At 34.4% G+C, this 17642-nt stretch overlaps 2 protein-coding genes across 3 annotated transcripts in view; both read left to right on the top strand.

Moving 5' to 3' along the window:
• Positions 1–1043: 1043 nt before the first annotated feature.
• LOC123564527 (receptor-type guanylate cyclase Gyc76C-like) overlaps positions 1044–17642 on the top strand; it is a 365429-nt gene continuing 348830 nt past the window's right edge. The window contains exons 1-2 of the mRNA XM_045358180.2: positions 1044–1185; positions 4869–4942. The gene's annotated coding sequence lies outside the window, so the exon portion shown is untranslated. The remainder of the gene's footprint in view (positions 1186–4868; positions 4943–17642) is intronic.
• Positions 11589–15900, top strand: LOC123564529 (uncharacterized). 2 transcript variants are annotated; one of them, XM_045358182.2, is made up of 2 exons: positions 11589–12594; positions 14606–15900. In XM_045358182.2, the coding sequence occupies exons 1-2, from the start codon at positions 12514–12516 to the stop codon at positions 14939–14941; spliced, it is 417 nt and encodes a 138-aa protein (XP_045214117.2). In that variant the 5' UTR covers positions 11589–12513; the 3' UTR covers positions 14942–15900. The 2 variants fall into 2 exon arrangements, with proteins under 2 accessions (XP_045214117.2, XP_045214118.2); XM_045358183.2 differs by lacking the exon at positions 11589–12594 and adding an exon at positions 13203–13472.

Here is a 17642-nt window from a genome sequence, read left to right as displayed (position 1 = left end):
CTTTCAATATGAAATACCTTTGGAGGGTCATGTTCTTCAAACCTGGATAAAAATTGAACTTGAAGGGACAGAGACAAACGAAATTGAGATTGTAGCAGTTAAAACTTCATATTACACGAAATACAAAAACATGCTGCTGTTCAACTAATTTGAATTTACCCTTGTAACAAGGTATCCTACCTCCTTAAGTAAAATATCAATATCTACATGACATCTAGTCAGGACTGACGTATATAAAATGTAAAGAACAAACACTATAATTAATAAACCGCTTTAAAAGATATCTACGGCATTTTAATATGTAAATATTGAGAAGATACATTATTTGTTAAGTTGAAAGTTAGTGTTATGGTGAGAATGGTAAAAGACGAAAGGAACCAGTCTAGTGAATCTGAAATTTGAGTGGGTTATTATTAGGTGTACGTGCTAAAATGTTCAAAATGAGACAGAACTGTCATATATCATGTCAGTTACATTTGCTATCCAACCGTTTCTAATATATAATAAACTTGTCCGTTTGAAAAATCAAACTATATAGTGCCATAAAAGGGGTTGACATCTTATATGACAAAAAATAGATTAGGTGACAAGACATTAATTATGATATGCATTTTGTTAACTATTCACTGCATCTTGTAAATGGGATTCATTTAAAAAGAGATAAATGCCAAGATCTTACCCCACATTTTATTACAAAAAAGGTAAAAGTCATCGTTGTATTTACATGATAATTACTACATTCAAATGCCGTTTTTCAGTTGGTTGAATATGGAATATATATATATATATATTACATTTCGATTGAAGAAATCGAATCATTTTCAATTAATATAATTTTCGCTACAACAAGACATCGTAATTTCAAAGGATTAGACAACAGAACAAAATGAGAGGGTCAATAACCAAATTATAAAAACATTTTTATGTTCGGCAATGCAAAAATAATAGTTATAATAGGGTGGGTTTAAATTCATTGAAGCAGCACTGCGATACAATTTTCTGAATCGTTGAAGCAAAAGAATGAAATAAACGATGAAGTAAATGCACGATTAAGATAACTAATATCGCACATTTATAATTGGAAGTAGTAAAATGACACGTCTTGCAGTGCATGTTGCTATTCTTTCTAGTAGTATTTATAGATAGGATCTATTAAACTTATAAGTATAACAAGGATTTAATGAGGTAATAATTAATTTCGTACTTTTTCATGACATTTTCTGCTTTTGTCTATAGCAATTTTTTGTTGTATTATTTTCTTTATTAGTGTTGTTCTTGATATTGATATTTTAATTATAATGACACTATTTTAATGAATAAAAATATTGACGAATTATGTACGGGGGACATTAAATTACTATGTGCTCTAGGTGTAAATCTTTTGTTTTGAAATCATATATTTTACAAGTAGCGTCAATGATATTAGTTACACTGCTTGTTGGTGACAGGATACGGGATATACGCTGTCAAGGAAATCCATATCAGGCGAGAGCGAAGCTCGAGCTTGATATGGATTTTTCAGACAGCGTATATCCCGTATCCTGTCACCAACAAGCAGTGTAACGATTTTATCTTGCCGACTACCTTTTACATCCTCGCTGTTCTGATTGACACAATTTTTATATTAATAAAGCTACTAACAGTGTAGACTGGAATCCTGAAATCTTCCCTGGTTTTCATGCTTTGATTATAGTTGATTAACACCAGCCATAAAATGAAACATGAACTGTATTTTGACAGAATCACAAAACACAGAAGCTCATTTATACAGGTTATGAACTGGTTTTGAAAAACTTTTACGTTCCATCCTTTCGAAAAATCATCAGATTAGACGATGTCAGAGATGTCTTAAAACTTCCGCTTTAGAAAGTTTAGTCCCGTTTCCTGTTAATTCCTTTATCTTGCAGGTAGATTAAATGACCCTACAACAAACTGCTGTCTTACAAATGTGTTAATTCCTTTGCTTTTCGATGAGTTTACTAAAACAACATTTCAACCTGTCAACGGCCAAGGCCGTGCCATACAGAGTTACTGTTCTTCTATATAATTTCCACTCAATCCACGAACCTAAATTAGATAGGAAAAATAAGAGCGGCAAGAAAACACTATTTTTTTTTTCTCGGAAACGATATCTATAGCTTGGGCTTATAATCTGACTTGTTTTAATTACCCTAGCGATGCGGCAGCCATTTTGTTTTTAATCAAAATTCATATCTGTAATATACTAGCAGGATATGGGATATATCCTGTCTCCACGTGATGTCTGTTGATCAATAGAAATGCAAGAATCTTGTAGGAGGCGAGATAATTTCTAATTTCAGACTAGTTGCTTATATTCATAGTATTTGCCATTTCACTAAGTAATGCGTCTTAAAAGACATATGTTAATATTTCCGATTTGTTGCCTTCTTTTCATACATTTGGTTAGCTAGTGTATTTCTTGAAATGTAATGTGTTCATATAAATCGCCGTTTCATATAACGAAAAACAGCTCAAATTTAAAAAGTGCATGCCTCCGCATAACGCTTCAGTTCATTGGCAGGAGGAACGGAAATGCAATATCTAGGCATAACAGAAAGACATACATTGGAAAAAAGTAGTAAAATATTTGTGGTCAAGTTATTTATGGGAGAAAATGAAAGAGCAGATAAAATATTTTGCAAAACTTATCAAGACAAGTGAAAAAAGAGGTCTTTATCTCTAAGGTCAAGGTTACAAAGACTTCAGCTCAAAACACTCTAACGGGAATTCACACAACAAGCACTGCAAATAAATGATGCATGGAAATTATTACTAAACTAAGAGCACATACACAGGCAATCAATAGTTTGGCCAGATCTGCTCTCTGACTATAAACATTCTGTGTCAATATGATTAGGATTAGTGAAGAAATGAAGGTGCTAAAGACTAAAAACAGTGCAATATGGCTTTTGTTTTAATTTATTGGCATATATTTCTCATCTAATTAATGACGATGTATATTCTGTGCAAATGAATATAGTTGGTGAAGAAACGGTGGTGCTAGGGTATAAACGTAGTGAAATATATATATATTAGTTTTTATAAAGGCCCATAACTGCAATAAAGTCAAACTGTAATATTAAATTACCTTTAATTGAGTAAATCCATGTTAAAAATATTCAACGTGGAAATACCGGCGCCTTGCGGCATTTTTATTGTCTTTACAGTATCCGGTCATCCCTACATACAGTACTCAACCTCGAGCCCCTAAATGACCCACCTTCCCTGAATTTTGTTTTTATTTTAAGTTTCTTGATACTTTCCTGTTGGTAAACACTCTCGTCTATATTGCTCCCCTTCTCCGAAATATCCCGTACACATTATCCCCGATATGTATCTTATTGAAATACAAATTAATTTTCATGTTTCTACTTCTTTTGTCTCTCTTGAATATATTTTGTTATTCTCTGCTGTGAAGTGTAAGGACAAGATATAATGCTGGTCATGTATCTTTGTGTTCGTCCATTTGTCTGGCCCCTATCATAACTACAATCACCAAAAAACTAACATTTTAGTTTCTTGTGTTTATTACGTCTTAGTTTCTGGGCATCATCACCCCCTTGCTAATTTCCCATAAGCCCCAAAGCATTATTCTTTTCACTTTTTATTTATAGATATCTCTATCCCATTATCCCTCGCCAAATAACTTCCCGCTAAGCTCCGAAATGACCACCCTCTCTCAGAAAAAAATCTCATTTTTGTAATTTAGTCACTTCATATCGGCCCTTATTATCTCATCTTATCTCGCCCGTATTACTGACGCCCTCCGTTCTGTATCCCCAACCCAAGAAATTACCAATACACATTAACCATCGTCCATTTTTGAATATAATTTAAACTACAGGTTGTTCTGTTCTTTTGTCTTTCTTGGATATATTTTGTTATTCTGTGCTATGAAGTCCAATAGGGTGTATACTGTGTGTCCGTTCATCTGTCTGTTTTTCATCACAACAACTGCCCACCACAAAGCTACTTTTTTCTTTCTTGTAATTCGTATTATCTTTTGGTATTATGTTATCTCCCTCCCTTTTCCCAACACTATCAGGTCCCGACGTTATCTACCTCCAAAAGTGATATTTTCGTTGAAGTTACTTTCTTGTGTATTTGTGTTTCATGATATATCATTCTAATTTTTTCCGTTAATTAAAGAAAACAGAAAGAGACTATCAGACTATTTTGTGGAATTAAATCATGCAGAATATTACCTTTTGTAAGTGTCTGATATTATTCTTTTTTGATTGCCTTCTATGCTTCTAAGGGATCTTTTTACAGATTTTATTAACTATCACAACAGCAATCTATAAATGCCATGTGGCGACTGTAAAAAGTATCCCGGTACTTGGATTCAGTGTTTATTTTGCCTTGGGATTATGGAGTCTTTCAACAGATGTTAATAATTTCCGCTAGCAGTGCTGGGGACGTGATAGGTGTTGCACATTAATTACCTCTCATGAACGACTCAATCAACGAGTTCGCTTTTATACTTTGTTTTACAGATTTTTTACAGATTTTACAGATTTTATAGTACGAATTGCAATCTAATCAGTTAGCAAAAATGAATGCGACTTATATGTCAGTAAATTGTACGACATACGTTTTACATGTTTCAAAATCTTATTTTCATCTACAATTTTTACTTTGTATCCCTAAAGAAATGGTCAAGATCACTTAATCGCTTGTGAGAATGATGTATTATTCTTGTTGATATTACATAAGCATTTCATCGAAAGAGAACACATTTTAGAGAAATGATGATGATGATGATATGTTTAACTACAGCTTCAGTAAAACATTTCATTTAAATAAAACAAGCTAGTGTCAGTTCATAGTTTTCATCTCTGTTACAGATGCAGATACACACTGTGGAAACGATTGTTCACTTTTCCTCTGTGTGCCTTTCCCTGCACGTAATTATATAAAGGTATGTCTTCATGTTTTAGCTTATCTTGATAAATTTTTCCTAGCAGCGCTATAAACATAGAAAAAATAGTCTCTATTTTGAATTTGTAACTTGATTCTAGTCTGAGCGGTTGTGTTTGACATGCTAAGGGATATGATTACAAATCTGATAACAGAAGACGGTAAAAACAGACAGAAAGCAAACAATGTATGTGTGATTTTGTTACATTTTGTTGTTTCAAACGTAATGTTTTATTGCTATAGATAAACTATTGATAGCATCTAGCAACAAAGGATAGAACTGTTGGTATAAAATTTCTTCGTACTGCATACTAATGCGTCTATTTCTCTGGGGTTTAGAAGAACAACCAGAAATTGTCTACTGGAGCTGATATGGTCCCCTTGAAGAAAAGTCAGTAATAACGACCGAACGATCATAACATGTGCAATACTCACTAGCACAACAAACTGTATTTCATTCAAACAGCCGATTGATGCTTTCTCTTGTCAGCAATAAAGTTTCGCTTTCTAATACATTTATCTGACGCATGATTTTGAATTTCATAATATGAGAAATGGCTGTGGATATCATAAATGCTAGTTGTCGTAATACATTTTGTAATACTATCACCCTTGGTTATATGTTTATACTGAATTCATCAGTAAACATACCAAGTCCTTCTAAATACATTTGCTAAACATTGATAAGCGAAGACCCAAGCCACTGGGCAAGGGGCCTCCGTAGTCGAGTGGTTACGTTTACTGACTTCAAATCACTTGCCACTCAACGATGTGGGTTAGAGCCTCACTCGGGGCATTGAATTCTTCAAGTGAAGAGGCCATCCAGCTAGCTTAAGGAAGTTCGGTGGTTCTGCCCAGGTGCCCGCTCGTGATGAAATACCGCACAGAGGGACACATGGGGTCTTCCTCCATCATTCAAGCTGGAAAGTCGCCATATGACCTATAATTGTGTCGGTGCGATGTTAAACCCAACACAAACAAAAGCCACCGGGTAGATGCTCCATTTATTGATTCGACTCATATTTAAAAAACAACATGTTTTCGTGAGTTTCTCTAGTATACAATGGATTCACAATTGTCCCTGTTCGAAAATATGGATCTAAAATAACAATATGAATTTATCGTATCGAAATCGTTTTCAGCGATTTATAAAGAAAAATTCGTCTTCAGTTGTCAGTTATTGAGTACTTTAGATTTTATCAATGGACTTATTTTGAATTTGAACAGAAAAAGCCTTTTACCGAACATGTGAATCAAACAGCAACAACGGAATCATATAATTACACTGAGTTTAAAGAATTAATTTATTAAAGATTCCGATTATGTAACTTTTAAAATACTTCAATTTTCAATATAATTATGAATCTCCTGTTCCAGCAATGGGAGCTATGTGGAGATTTATGTAGGCTTTGCAAATGAAAATAAAAACTTCATGTAGGCACTTTCTATTTTAGATTTATGTGTAGCTAACTGCATCAAAGTACACAGTCTGAAATAATATTTAAAATATCATTTTCGGAAAAAGAGTTATTTGACCTGAATAAAAAAAACGATCCTGGGTATAATATTTGGAAACAATGGAGACAACTCTGCTAAAACTTTATTGCAGGTTTAGGTGACTATGTACATAGTTTCTCATGTAAATTATTTACCTCTAGACATAAAAAATCATGCATAACTGCTGCACCAGTCAATAGTTTGAAAATAAAATTATGTCAAATCATTGAATGCCGTGGGGAGAGTGTGACATGTTTTGTGAGGAAATTTATCAACAAACAGGCGATTTTGTTATTAAAAAGTTAAAACTCACAGAATTTCACACGGTAAAATATGTTATGATTACAGTTATGATTCACAAACGGTGCTCACTCAGCTATTTCACTCTATAAACAGATTGTTTCCCTTGTGTAAAGAGAGCTTAGGGTAAGTCTGTAATTTATGCTCATTGTATGAACCGACAGATAGAAACGTTGTTGGTAGACCCTCTGCAGAAGCGGAATTTCTTTCTAGTTTAAAATAAAATATCTTTCCCCACATGTGAGAGACATACGTAACCGTATTACCATTCCGTTCTATTTTTGATTTAACAATGATTAATAGAAATTTCTTTGTCATTTAAAGCAACAAAGCATAACTAATTACTTCTTTACCAATTTTATCGAGCACGGCATCACAGTTACAATATGCAAACAAGCTATAAATTTGTTTTTATCAATTAATCCAGATGCTATTTATGAGAAGGCTGATTTGCATTTCAATGTCGTGTTGTGCTTTACGAATGTAGATGATGTACCGTTTCTCAAAAACATTGCAAGCTGTTTAGACGAAATACGATATGCAATTTAGTTTCAATGCTTTTGTCATTGATATTTTTTGTAGAGATCGGGTGTTGTTGTTTTGTTCTTAGGTAATATTGGCTACATCGGTTTCGTCCATAAAAGTCAACGTCCTATGTATGGATACAATTGAATGATATTTGGGCGCGCCATTTAGCAATTGCATTTATATAATATCAGGTTAATACCACATCGCAATGTTAACTGAATTTAAAGAGATATTGGAGAAAAGAAATACGTGCGCATCTTTTGTCATTACATGTGAGAAAATATGACAGTTTTGATAATTTACTGTTATAATAGTCTCACTGTCAAGAACGATATTCACTGCGAAGTGGGGACTTTGATTATTTTATTTTGTTTTAAGTGTTGTTTTATTTTCACAGAAGCTAATTTATACAGGTTATGAACTGGTTTTGAAAAAGTTTTATGTTCCATCCTTTCGAAAAATCATTAGATTTCACGATGTCAGAAATGTCTTAAGACTTTGACTTTCATCCCGTTTCCTGTTAATTCTTTTATTTTGCACGTAGATTAAGCTAAATTCAAGAACCTAGGTAGGAGAATGAGAACGGCAAGAAAACGCTAAATTTTCTCTCTCGGAAACGATATCTTTAGCTGGCCGTTATAATCTGACTTGATTCAATTACGCCAGCTATGCGGCAGTCATTTTGTTTTAATCATAATTCATAGCAGGATGCGGAATACATCCTGTCTCCACGTAACTCTATTGACCAATAAAATTGCAAGAAACTTGTAGGAAGCGAGATAAATACATTTTCCACCGCATGCATAAGGAAGTAACATACTGTACTCTGTAAAGGAAGTTGTATATTTAATGCTAAAATGTACTTTCTTTTTTGTTATTTCATGATAGAGCTCAAACAACAGTTGCTTACACCATTTAGTCTAATGAGATGAGGAATGCAGTGTATCTTGTCCTTTACCCATAGACTATGTGATTCTGTTAGCCGAGACAATTTGATTGGATGTCTAATTTTAAGGTTGAGTTTATGGTGCACCAACACATGGTTTCACATTTCATTTATATTGAAAGAAAATAGGAAATGTATAGATCTACAGTGATGCAGCAGAACCCGTTAGTTGCATGTTACGATCAGGCAGATGTGCCAGTTCTTTTCCTACTCAAGTATCACAAGAGCAACACGGGACTAATGCTGTATAATATTAGAAAAAGCGAGAGGTATCCTTTATTTTTCTAATAATGATTTCGACTCCAACACCACATTAGTAATTAAAAGAATTAATTATATAAGACCACTGATCGTCATAATGACCCGAGTTCTTCAGAACAGATAATGTTTTCTAAAAGTCAGAAGGTGACATTTGATGTATTTTACCGTACCGTTCATTTTTGTACATTTTTTTCGAGATAATAGATAGAAATATACATGCTGTATCACTGGAACTTCTGTGTATGCATTTTTTTTGTGACTGTATAAATGTACTACAACTACTTTTCCAAGTCCACTTACGAGTTTGCCTATTTTAATGTAAAATACGACCTCAAAAATTATCATTTATCTGTCTTCAGTGGACCTGTGTACCTCCAGTTCACGCGTATTATTCTCGCTCCCATTTTAGCGGGATCTTACAAAGTCGGAATGGAGAATAACTTTCTTTAACTACCGTACGAATTGCTTTTCATGCATTTTCGTTAATCATGGTGACATATGAAATAAATCAAACGATGCGCTGTTCTTGAAGGTAAAACACTTGTGAAATGGACAAAATCATGATTAAAGTACGTGGTATAAAACTGAGTATAAAACATGCATAAATATGCCACCGTGTTTGTAACTTTCTATTGCCATTATACCACCTAAGTTTAAGGTATTCATATGACTTTCAAATACAATGCAATTCACTTCGACTAAGTTGATGTTATCGACAGCAATTGCTTATTCTAAAAGAAAACACATTAGAAAGGAGACTACCATTAAACAGTTGAATTAAACAAGAAAATCATAATTTACAGCATGCCAAACATTTTAAAGGATTCATTTATCATTTGGTGAACCATCGTCTGAATCAATGAAAATAAATGATGAAATATGAGCTCAGGTCATAAATAGTTTTAACTATTTCGTGCAGGTAATAAGTAAGTGGCCTGAACCTGTACAAAAGATAGGTAAGGGTAGACTTCTCGGAAGCACAGAGCACCACAAATGCAGTCTCAGAGCCACGCATTTGCAAAGTAGGCCCACAACAAAAAGAAGCTCTCTTACTGAGTGTCCCAAATAACCGCTTCTCAGTCCATTATCAGATGTATTTTTCTGTCGGCACTTATTGCTTATGCTCGTTATCCATGGTTGCGATGAAACAGTTGTCTTATCACCGCTTTCTTGATGATGAACCACTTGATAGAAAAAGAGCCTTTTCGAAAGCTGAGATGACTGATTAAAACTGAACAGAGTCTAAAAATTGATCAGTTGACTGATTCATTGAAAGTTTACAATTACTTCGGCGTTAATAGAATGTTTTCTTAAACATTATGGTTAAATATTCGTTAATCAGCGTCATAAATTCATGATTCGACGGTCTACATTTCAACTGAACCTGAGTTTTGAACAAATAAAAAGGGTAACCGACATTAGTACGTTTTTATTCTCTTTTTATCTGTTAATAAATCAAGAAGTTATCAAAGTCAGTATTTATGATTCCGGTAATGAAGTGAATACAGATGATATCTAAAAATTAATATAACATTTTGCACTTCTTTTCGTTGACAACTGGACACTGGAGTAGAATCTTTCGAAAAAAAACAACATCATTTTCGTGAGATTAAGGAACAAGTGATAATAAATATATAGTCTGCTGGTTATTTATAATACATGAATTTGCATTCTCAACGCTAAACTTATAAGCATCGTATCTTCATATTTAATTATTAATTTCTAATTACTGGACTTTATCCTTGGAGAGCGTGCATTGTGGCACGATTCTAGAACTCTCTGCAATTCTAAGATCGACCGTTATTTGACGATTTGTAGTTAAAGAGATGTCTTACTTCAAAAGAATGCAGTAATAGGTCAGTCAAAACAGTTTCAAAGAAAGAGATACAGATACGTAAATATGTAAATATAAAATATATATCGCGGTTTAATAATTTTCATTTGGCTGGAGCCCACGCTTAAAAAAAGAAAAAAATTAACATTCACATATCGAGGGTTCAACGCAATAAGGGCGTATCTACATATGATTCTTAAATGTAGATACGCCCTTATTGCGTTGAACCCTCGATATATTGTATGATTAAATGACATTCACCCCGGACATGTGTTTGTATAAATGTAGGAGTGTATATTGGTATGGAACATATTAAACTTTATATGGTTTCTATGACAGGCTATTAATTCTAGTTTTCATGAATTAGATTGTTAGTTTAGATTTAACTGCCTTGTGAATTCGTATCCTTGTCCCTTCCTTCTATATTTCCTTTTTACTAAATAATTCACCGAATGTATTATGGTACAGGCGGTAATACAACACCTTTACTATCTTTTTGTGAAATGAGTGTTTGACAAATTTTAATATATCAGATGTTATATTCCTAGACAAATGTTTTCAAACATAAGAAAGCAGAATAAACGTCCATTGAGTTGTTTTGAAAAGAACAAAATCTCTAAATAGATGCATTATAAAAAGAAGAAGATACATGTTATTACTGTTTTTGCTTTTATTAATTTTCGTGCAGTTTATTTTGTTGTGCGTGCGAAATTGTAACAGAGAGTTTTGTAATTAAATTTCTTTTAATATATGACAAAGGCGTGTATGTAAGCAGTATCATTGTAAAATTGTTTGTGACAGACAAAGCACATTATCGGTTATTCCATGCTATCAAGACTTTATATAATTTTGTGTCATTATTTCGTATGATATGAAGTATCGATTGGACTTTGCAAGAAAATACTTTGAACCTTGCAATAAAGTACATTGGACCTTGCAATAAAGTGCATCACAAAATGATTTATCAAAATAATGCTCTTCGCAGCAAACAAACACCACACAAATACAGCATGAATATATTCGTATTGACATGCTATGGAAGCGTCCTGGTGCCAGCAGAGAGTACGTACGGCTTACTATCTCCTACGTAGGACATAGTATCTCCTACGTAGTACTTAATATCTCCTACGTAGGACTTAGTATCTCCTACGTAGGACTTACTATCTCCTACGTAGGACATAGTATCTCCTACGTAGGACTTAGTATCTCCTAGGTAGGACTTACTATCTCCTACGTAGGACATAGTATCTCCTACGTAGGACTTAGTATCTCCTACGTAGGACATAGCATCTCCTACGTAGGAATTAGTATCTCCTACGTAGGAGTTAGTATCTCCTACGTAGGACTTAGTAACTCGTACGTATGTCACTGACTAAAAGACTCTCCAGCATGCGCTGTGGAACAATATACTAGTGTGTACTATTGTTTAGTAAGGAAACGTGTGTAATTTAAAATTACACGGCATGGATGACTTTATAAAAACATATTTTGCATCTGGTATGAAATACCGTGAAATATTACTTTGTCTTGAAAAAAATAAATGGGTTTAAAGTTTCTTTATGAAGCCTTAAACGGATATTGTCACGTATGAAGTTATTAAGACGCATAAATAAAAGTGTTGAACTTAGTGTTGCTCTCTATGTCATGGAAAATTAATGACATCCAGCAGACAACTTGGATACAAGATGATGCATCAGAAACTCCTTCAAGAGAGATATGTTGTTACACAGGAAATAGTTCGCCTGATGATGCATATTTGTGAAAAAGAAGGTATTGAACAGAGAAGGAGGACTGGTCTTCAACGTCGGATGTACCTGAATCTTGGACCTAATTATGTATGGCATATCGACGGGTATGATAAATTCAAACCATACGGGCTGTGTATCAATGGAGCTACCGATGGATTTTCTCGTTTCATAATATGGCTTGAGGTGCACAAAACAAACAGCGATCCTAAGATAATTGCTGGTTATTTTATGAATGCTGTGAAACATTTGCAAGGCTGTCCAACGCTTGCTAGGTCAGATTATGGCACCGAGAATGTTTGCATTCGACAGATGGTCATTTTCCTTAGGGGTCAGAGAGACGAACAGTTAACAAACAGCTGTTTTTTTACAAGGATCAAGTAACCATAATCAAAGAATTGAGCGTTGGTGAGGTATACTTCGAATTATAAAATGTTCAGTACTGGATAGATTTTTTCACAATGCTGAAAAGTACTGGTGATTTCAACGGTAGCTTCCTTGATAAGGCTGTTCTGCAGTTTTGTTTCATGGACTTAATTCAGGTACGTCTATAATTGTTTTATGAAACATATGACAGATTTCTGACCTTTCTACACGGATTTTCGATTATATCGTTCATCGTATAATGATGTTACTTTATATAGAAACAGATTTTGCTCTACTTGTATGTAAGTTAATTATTTGCTGGTCGTGTTAAAATATAGTAATTAGAATTTAGTAACCAGGCACAAGCACCAGTATTGGACCTGGGACAAAAATATGGCCTTATTTTCATCCTAAATGAGTTCAAAATGAAAAATATGTAGTGAAATTTGAGCTCCCTTCAAAAGATACTTATGTCTACTGAATGCCAGAATCGAGACTGCGAGCAATGAGTTCACTTCCCGGGCCGTTGTGAAATAAATTCTCTAGACTGTTTCCCGTATACATTGAGCTACAAAATGAGACCGACCCCAAGTCTCTAGCCCTTTCCGTTCATGAAACGAATGCTTTCCTGCTGAAAGTCCCTGGAAGATAAAGATGCGGCACAAAGAATCGGTACGTAAACATAGACTAAAGTATAGCTGTCCGCCGATTATGGCTCAAATTCAATAAAAAGAATACTAAAAAGTATAACTAAATACATAAACTAGGGCCACTCAAAATCGTCAGTAGCATCTCAAACACGCGATATTTGCGTTTCAAATTTGTCCACGGTCTTTCAATTGAATGCTACGCCAATGAACATAATTATTCATTAAGTATTTTTAAACTCAATTTCTGATTGGCCAATAGCGACACACCTCCGACAGAACCACAACGTTTCGTACAAAATTACTCGGATATTATCATATCTGTTTCAATGGCGGAGAATACAATTGAAAGACCGACGGAAAAATAAAAAAGTAAATATCGCGTGTAGCAGATGCTACTGACGGTGGTGAGTGGCCATAATTTACATATTTAGTAATACTTGCTATTCATGGCAAATGAATTTGATCCGTGCTAGGCTGACAAACATCTTTTAGTCCGTAATTTCGTACTGTTTCGTTGTGCCACATTTCTATCTACCTGGAACTTGCAGCAGAAAGGCACTCGTTTTCTGATAGATATTTCATGAACGGGGAGGACTAGAGACTTGGGGTTGGTCTCATTTTGTAGCTAATTGTACATGAGAAATTGTAATAGGTAGTTTGCTCAATTTTCTAGAGACTTTATTTCACAACGGCTCGGGAAGTGAACCCATCGCTCGCAGGCTCGATTCTCGAGATTCTGGCCTTCAGTAGACATAAGTATCTTTTGAAGCGGCCAATATTTTACTACATAGTTTTCATTTTGGACTCATTCAGGATGTAAACAAGGCCATATTTTTTGTCCCAGGTCCGATACTCGTGCCTGTGGTAAGTTACAATGGTACCAGAAACGTCAATATTTTTCAATACACGGACGCCTGAATTTCATATCGGGTGTGTAACGTAATTTGCTGTGTGTCATTGCATTAATTATTTTAATTATTTCAGTACTGTTAGCCTTAATCAGACTATGAAACAAATTTATAATATTCACATTTCGTTTATACATGCAGATATGCATGTGATAAAAAGGTTATTATCTTTGCATATATACATTATACGTGTAGATATCGGTATGTATTCTTTATGCACGAGTTCTGCAACGGAAATATTGGTCGAATTTTGGAGCGCAGTATCATTCCGCAAAAGAACGAATTCATATTTTCCAATGTAAATCCAATACAGTACTCTTTTAATTACTTACGCATACTCACTTTTAATTATTATATAAATGGTACATATCTTTTTTTGAAGCGTGAGTGAAGTTGAAATTATCGTCGCTTAAGAACTTTTAAACGTGACGATATACTGAAACTGACGTAACGTAAAAAGTTAACATTTCAGATTCCACTGAAACTTAATAGAGTTTTAAAAGGAGTGTTAACAAATACATATAAAAGTGTGTGCGAAGTCTTAAAAAGTGTAAATACAGGCATATATGTAGCGTGCATCTTAATTACTTTCTTTCGCCATTATACTTTTATCTATATATTTTTTTCAGGAAGAACTTAACTCTATAGTTAAACTGTGGAATAACCATCGTATAAGACCATCAAGCAATCCAAACCAGCCATACGGAAGACCATTTTTGATGTATCATTGTCCTGCTATGTTCGGCTGTCAGGATTACCTTTGTCGTACATCTGAAGCACAGGTGAACTTGTGTCTTGAGGAAAGTATTCAAAAGGGAAATGTTACATGCGACGAAACGGTGTTTGAACTGTGTACCACCATCATGTCGGACCATAATCTGATGCCTGCCAAAACAGCAGACGATGCTGCACTGCCGTACCAATTTCTCCGATGGGAAATATTAAACGAACTTCACCAGGACTAGGCCTAAATGCAAGACCAACCAATATAAGGCGAAGTCTGTCGACGCACAGGCTAATTTTCATTGCCTGACCCTACTCCGTTATTTACAAGTTATTTCAAACAAGTTGACCATGTTCATTTGTAAAACATGAAAATGACTTATAACTGTTAACTGATTGTTGTAAACATATTAAATAGTGTCTTTAAATCAATTCATTGTTAATCTCAGTATTAGCAAAGCAGGAACAATTTCAATGTTTAACAATTTAAAGAACCAGTAAACGCATCTAGTGTAACCCTTTGCTCATGTGCGAGAATTGATCCAAAAGATCATGGATATTAGTTATATATTTAATATTAACGGACGCCAATATAAATATTTTAACTAGACTATTCGAAGAATAAGGAGGGCTATTGTACTAAATCCAGGCGTCGACGTAGCCGTCGCGAGTTTATATTTAAGAAATGATTTACAGCAAAACCGTGTTTCAACACTATTTATATACGCCGAGCGTAATAATTTTACGAGGGCGTATACCGAGAAAATATTTCGGACGATGCATAATCTGCGGAGTGTATAAACACAGCTTTGCTATGAACTATTTCGATTCTAATATGTCTATTGTAAAATTTCATTGAAATATGATAGAACTGTTTCTTCGCATATAACTGTTTCTCCTTTTGAAAGGCTTATTAAAATCATCTCTGAACATGCCCGGATCCAGGGACCCCACCCCCTAATTTGAGGGGAGTACATCCACTAATAAATGCACCTGAGGATACCATTCCTACCTGTATTTAAAAACAAGAGCTGTCCGTAAGACAGCCGAGCTTTACGAACGTTGATGTTTCTAATATTAGCACGACATAACGTTTCAATAATTGAGTAGTCTGGGAAGGGCCCTCGATAATGTTGTCATTACTTTTAGTCTAACCCATTTGAATATATGACATATATGATGTGTGTGATTGTTGTTTATGTTTCTGTATATATGTACAATAAAATATGATTAAACTAAATGATTGAGTAGTAATTGGGAGTCTGTAATTATATTTAAAGGCGAGTGTTTTAGAAATTATATTTTCCTGAACTATTCATCCTTTATTCTTATGAAAAACAAATGCTTACTTTTATTTTTAATAAAATAGTCAGTTAGTTTATACATTTAAAATGTATGGCGCGAAATATCACGTGGACGAAGTCATGGTGGAACTGACGTCTATATGTGCACAAAATAACAACTATTTCAATTTCATCAAAACTCTTTTTAGCAATTAGATAATGAATAAAACATTCGACATCGGTCTTAAAATGAACAGGTTTCGAAAAGTAGACCTCTGTCAATTTTAGTACACTAATTAGTCGGGCCACAAACGTGGTCACCAGGCAGTGCAGTCTTAGGGTTAAGGTTTACAAGCTAAATCTTTCAAATAAGGTGCCTTAATAATTTTGCTCACAGAGGTAGCTTTAAAACACTGCTAGATCTTTTAAGCTAATGTTATCTTTTTAGCTAATGTTAAAACTGATTCCTAAACCTTCGACCTACAACATGCGCGAATCCAGGACCGGGGGTCCGGACCCCCCCCCCTCCCCCCCGGGAAATCCTTGAAAAAGGAAAGAAGAGAAGAAGGAAAGAAAATATTGTTGTTTTTTCCAAAAAGGCAATATTAGGACCGCATTCAAAGTATATGCTGCTGCTGCTTCATACGATCCCGACATAATTAATATTTATAACAATTATCTAAAAGAAACTAAGAATTCTACCTTGAAGAAAACTTGATTTTATCATTTTCCCCAAATTTAACAGGATCGCACATAAAACTATAAAAATAAGGGGTATATTGTATATAAAATTGCAGTAGAAAAGTGTTTAAATGCTCCTAAAATGCCCAGAATGCAGAAAGCGCTAATTTTCAAAGTTTTCCGGGTGGGGGAGGGGGTCGGACCCCCTCTGAGAAAATAAGCTGGATTCGCGCATGTACAACTCCAAATTTCCCTGGCTTTTCCCTGACTTTTGCCCAAAGTCCTAATTTCCCTGACTAATTACAAAATTCACCGACTTTCCCTGACCGTGGGAACTCTGACAGAGTTCAGATGCGTATGAATTGAACGCCTGACTGGTTATATACCGATCTAGAACAGAAAAAATAGTTCCGTCTCGGCCGAAAGTGACCTTGACCTTTCAGCTAGGGATGTGGATCTTGCACATGTCTCATTATTCATATAAAATTCAAATATTCGTCTCTCTCTCTCTCTCTCTCTCTCTCTCTCTCTCTCTCTCTCTCTCTCTCTCTCTCTGAGTCTCAATTACTGTATCTTTTCTCTTAATTACAGTACTATATTTAGCCCACTTTTATATATTTTTTCCTACTGAATTTTGTGATCTATTCCCGAGAATACACTCAATAATAGTTTTCGAAAAACTAAATATCAAATCAACTTGTGGTCCGATGGTTTTGCTTTCTTTAACATGTATCTTCTATATAGTGTATATGTTGTGAAAAAGAGGAAGAATAGAATAGTGTTTAAATAAAGTGAAACATTTTTTTGACAGTAAAATCTTTTAATTACGGAATATCACGGCGTATTTGTAGGTTTCAGTCATTAAATCTGGTTATCCTTTGTTTTGTTAAGTTTATGCCTAGAGAGAATAAATTAAGGACGAGTAACTTGGTAAACATGATTTATTCCCCTTTATTGCTCTTTACAGTAGAGGCTATTT

This window comes from Mercenaria mercenaria, chromosome 2 (assembly GCF_021730395.1).
Source record: "Mercenaria mercenaria strain notata chromosome 2, MADL_Memer_1, whole genome shotgun sequence".
NCBI classification, from domain to species: Eukaryota; Metazoa; Mollusca; class Bivalvia; order Venerida; family Veneridae; genus Mercenaria; species Mercenaria mercenaria.
This window is presented reverse-complemented; position numbering and strand designations above follow the sequence as displayed.

Excerpts from the sequence above, each read along its gene's own strand:
- LOC123564529 (XM_045358182.2), top strand. The coding sequence starts at position 12,514 with ATGCTGAAAAGTACTGGTGATTTCAACGGTAGCTTCCTTGATAAGGCT. Across the intron at positions 12,595-14,605 it reads GTTTCATGGACTTAATTCAG|GAAGAACTTAACTCTATAGT; the intron begins GTACGTCTATAA and ends TATTTTTTTCAG.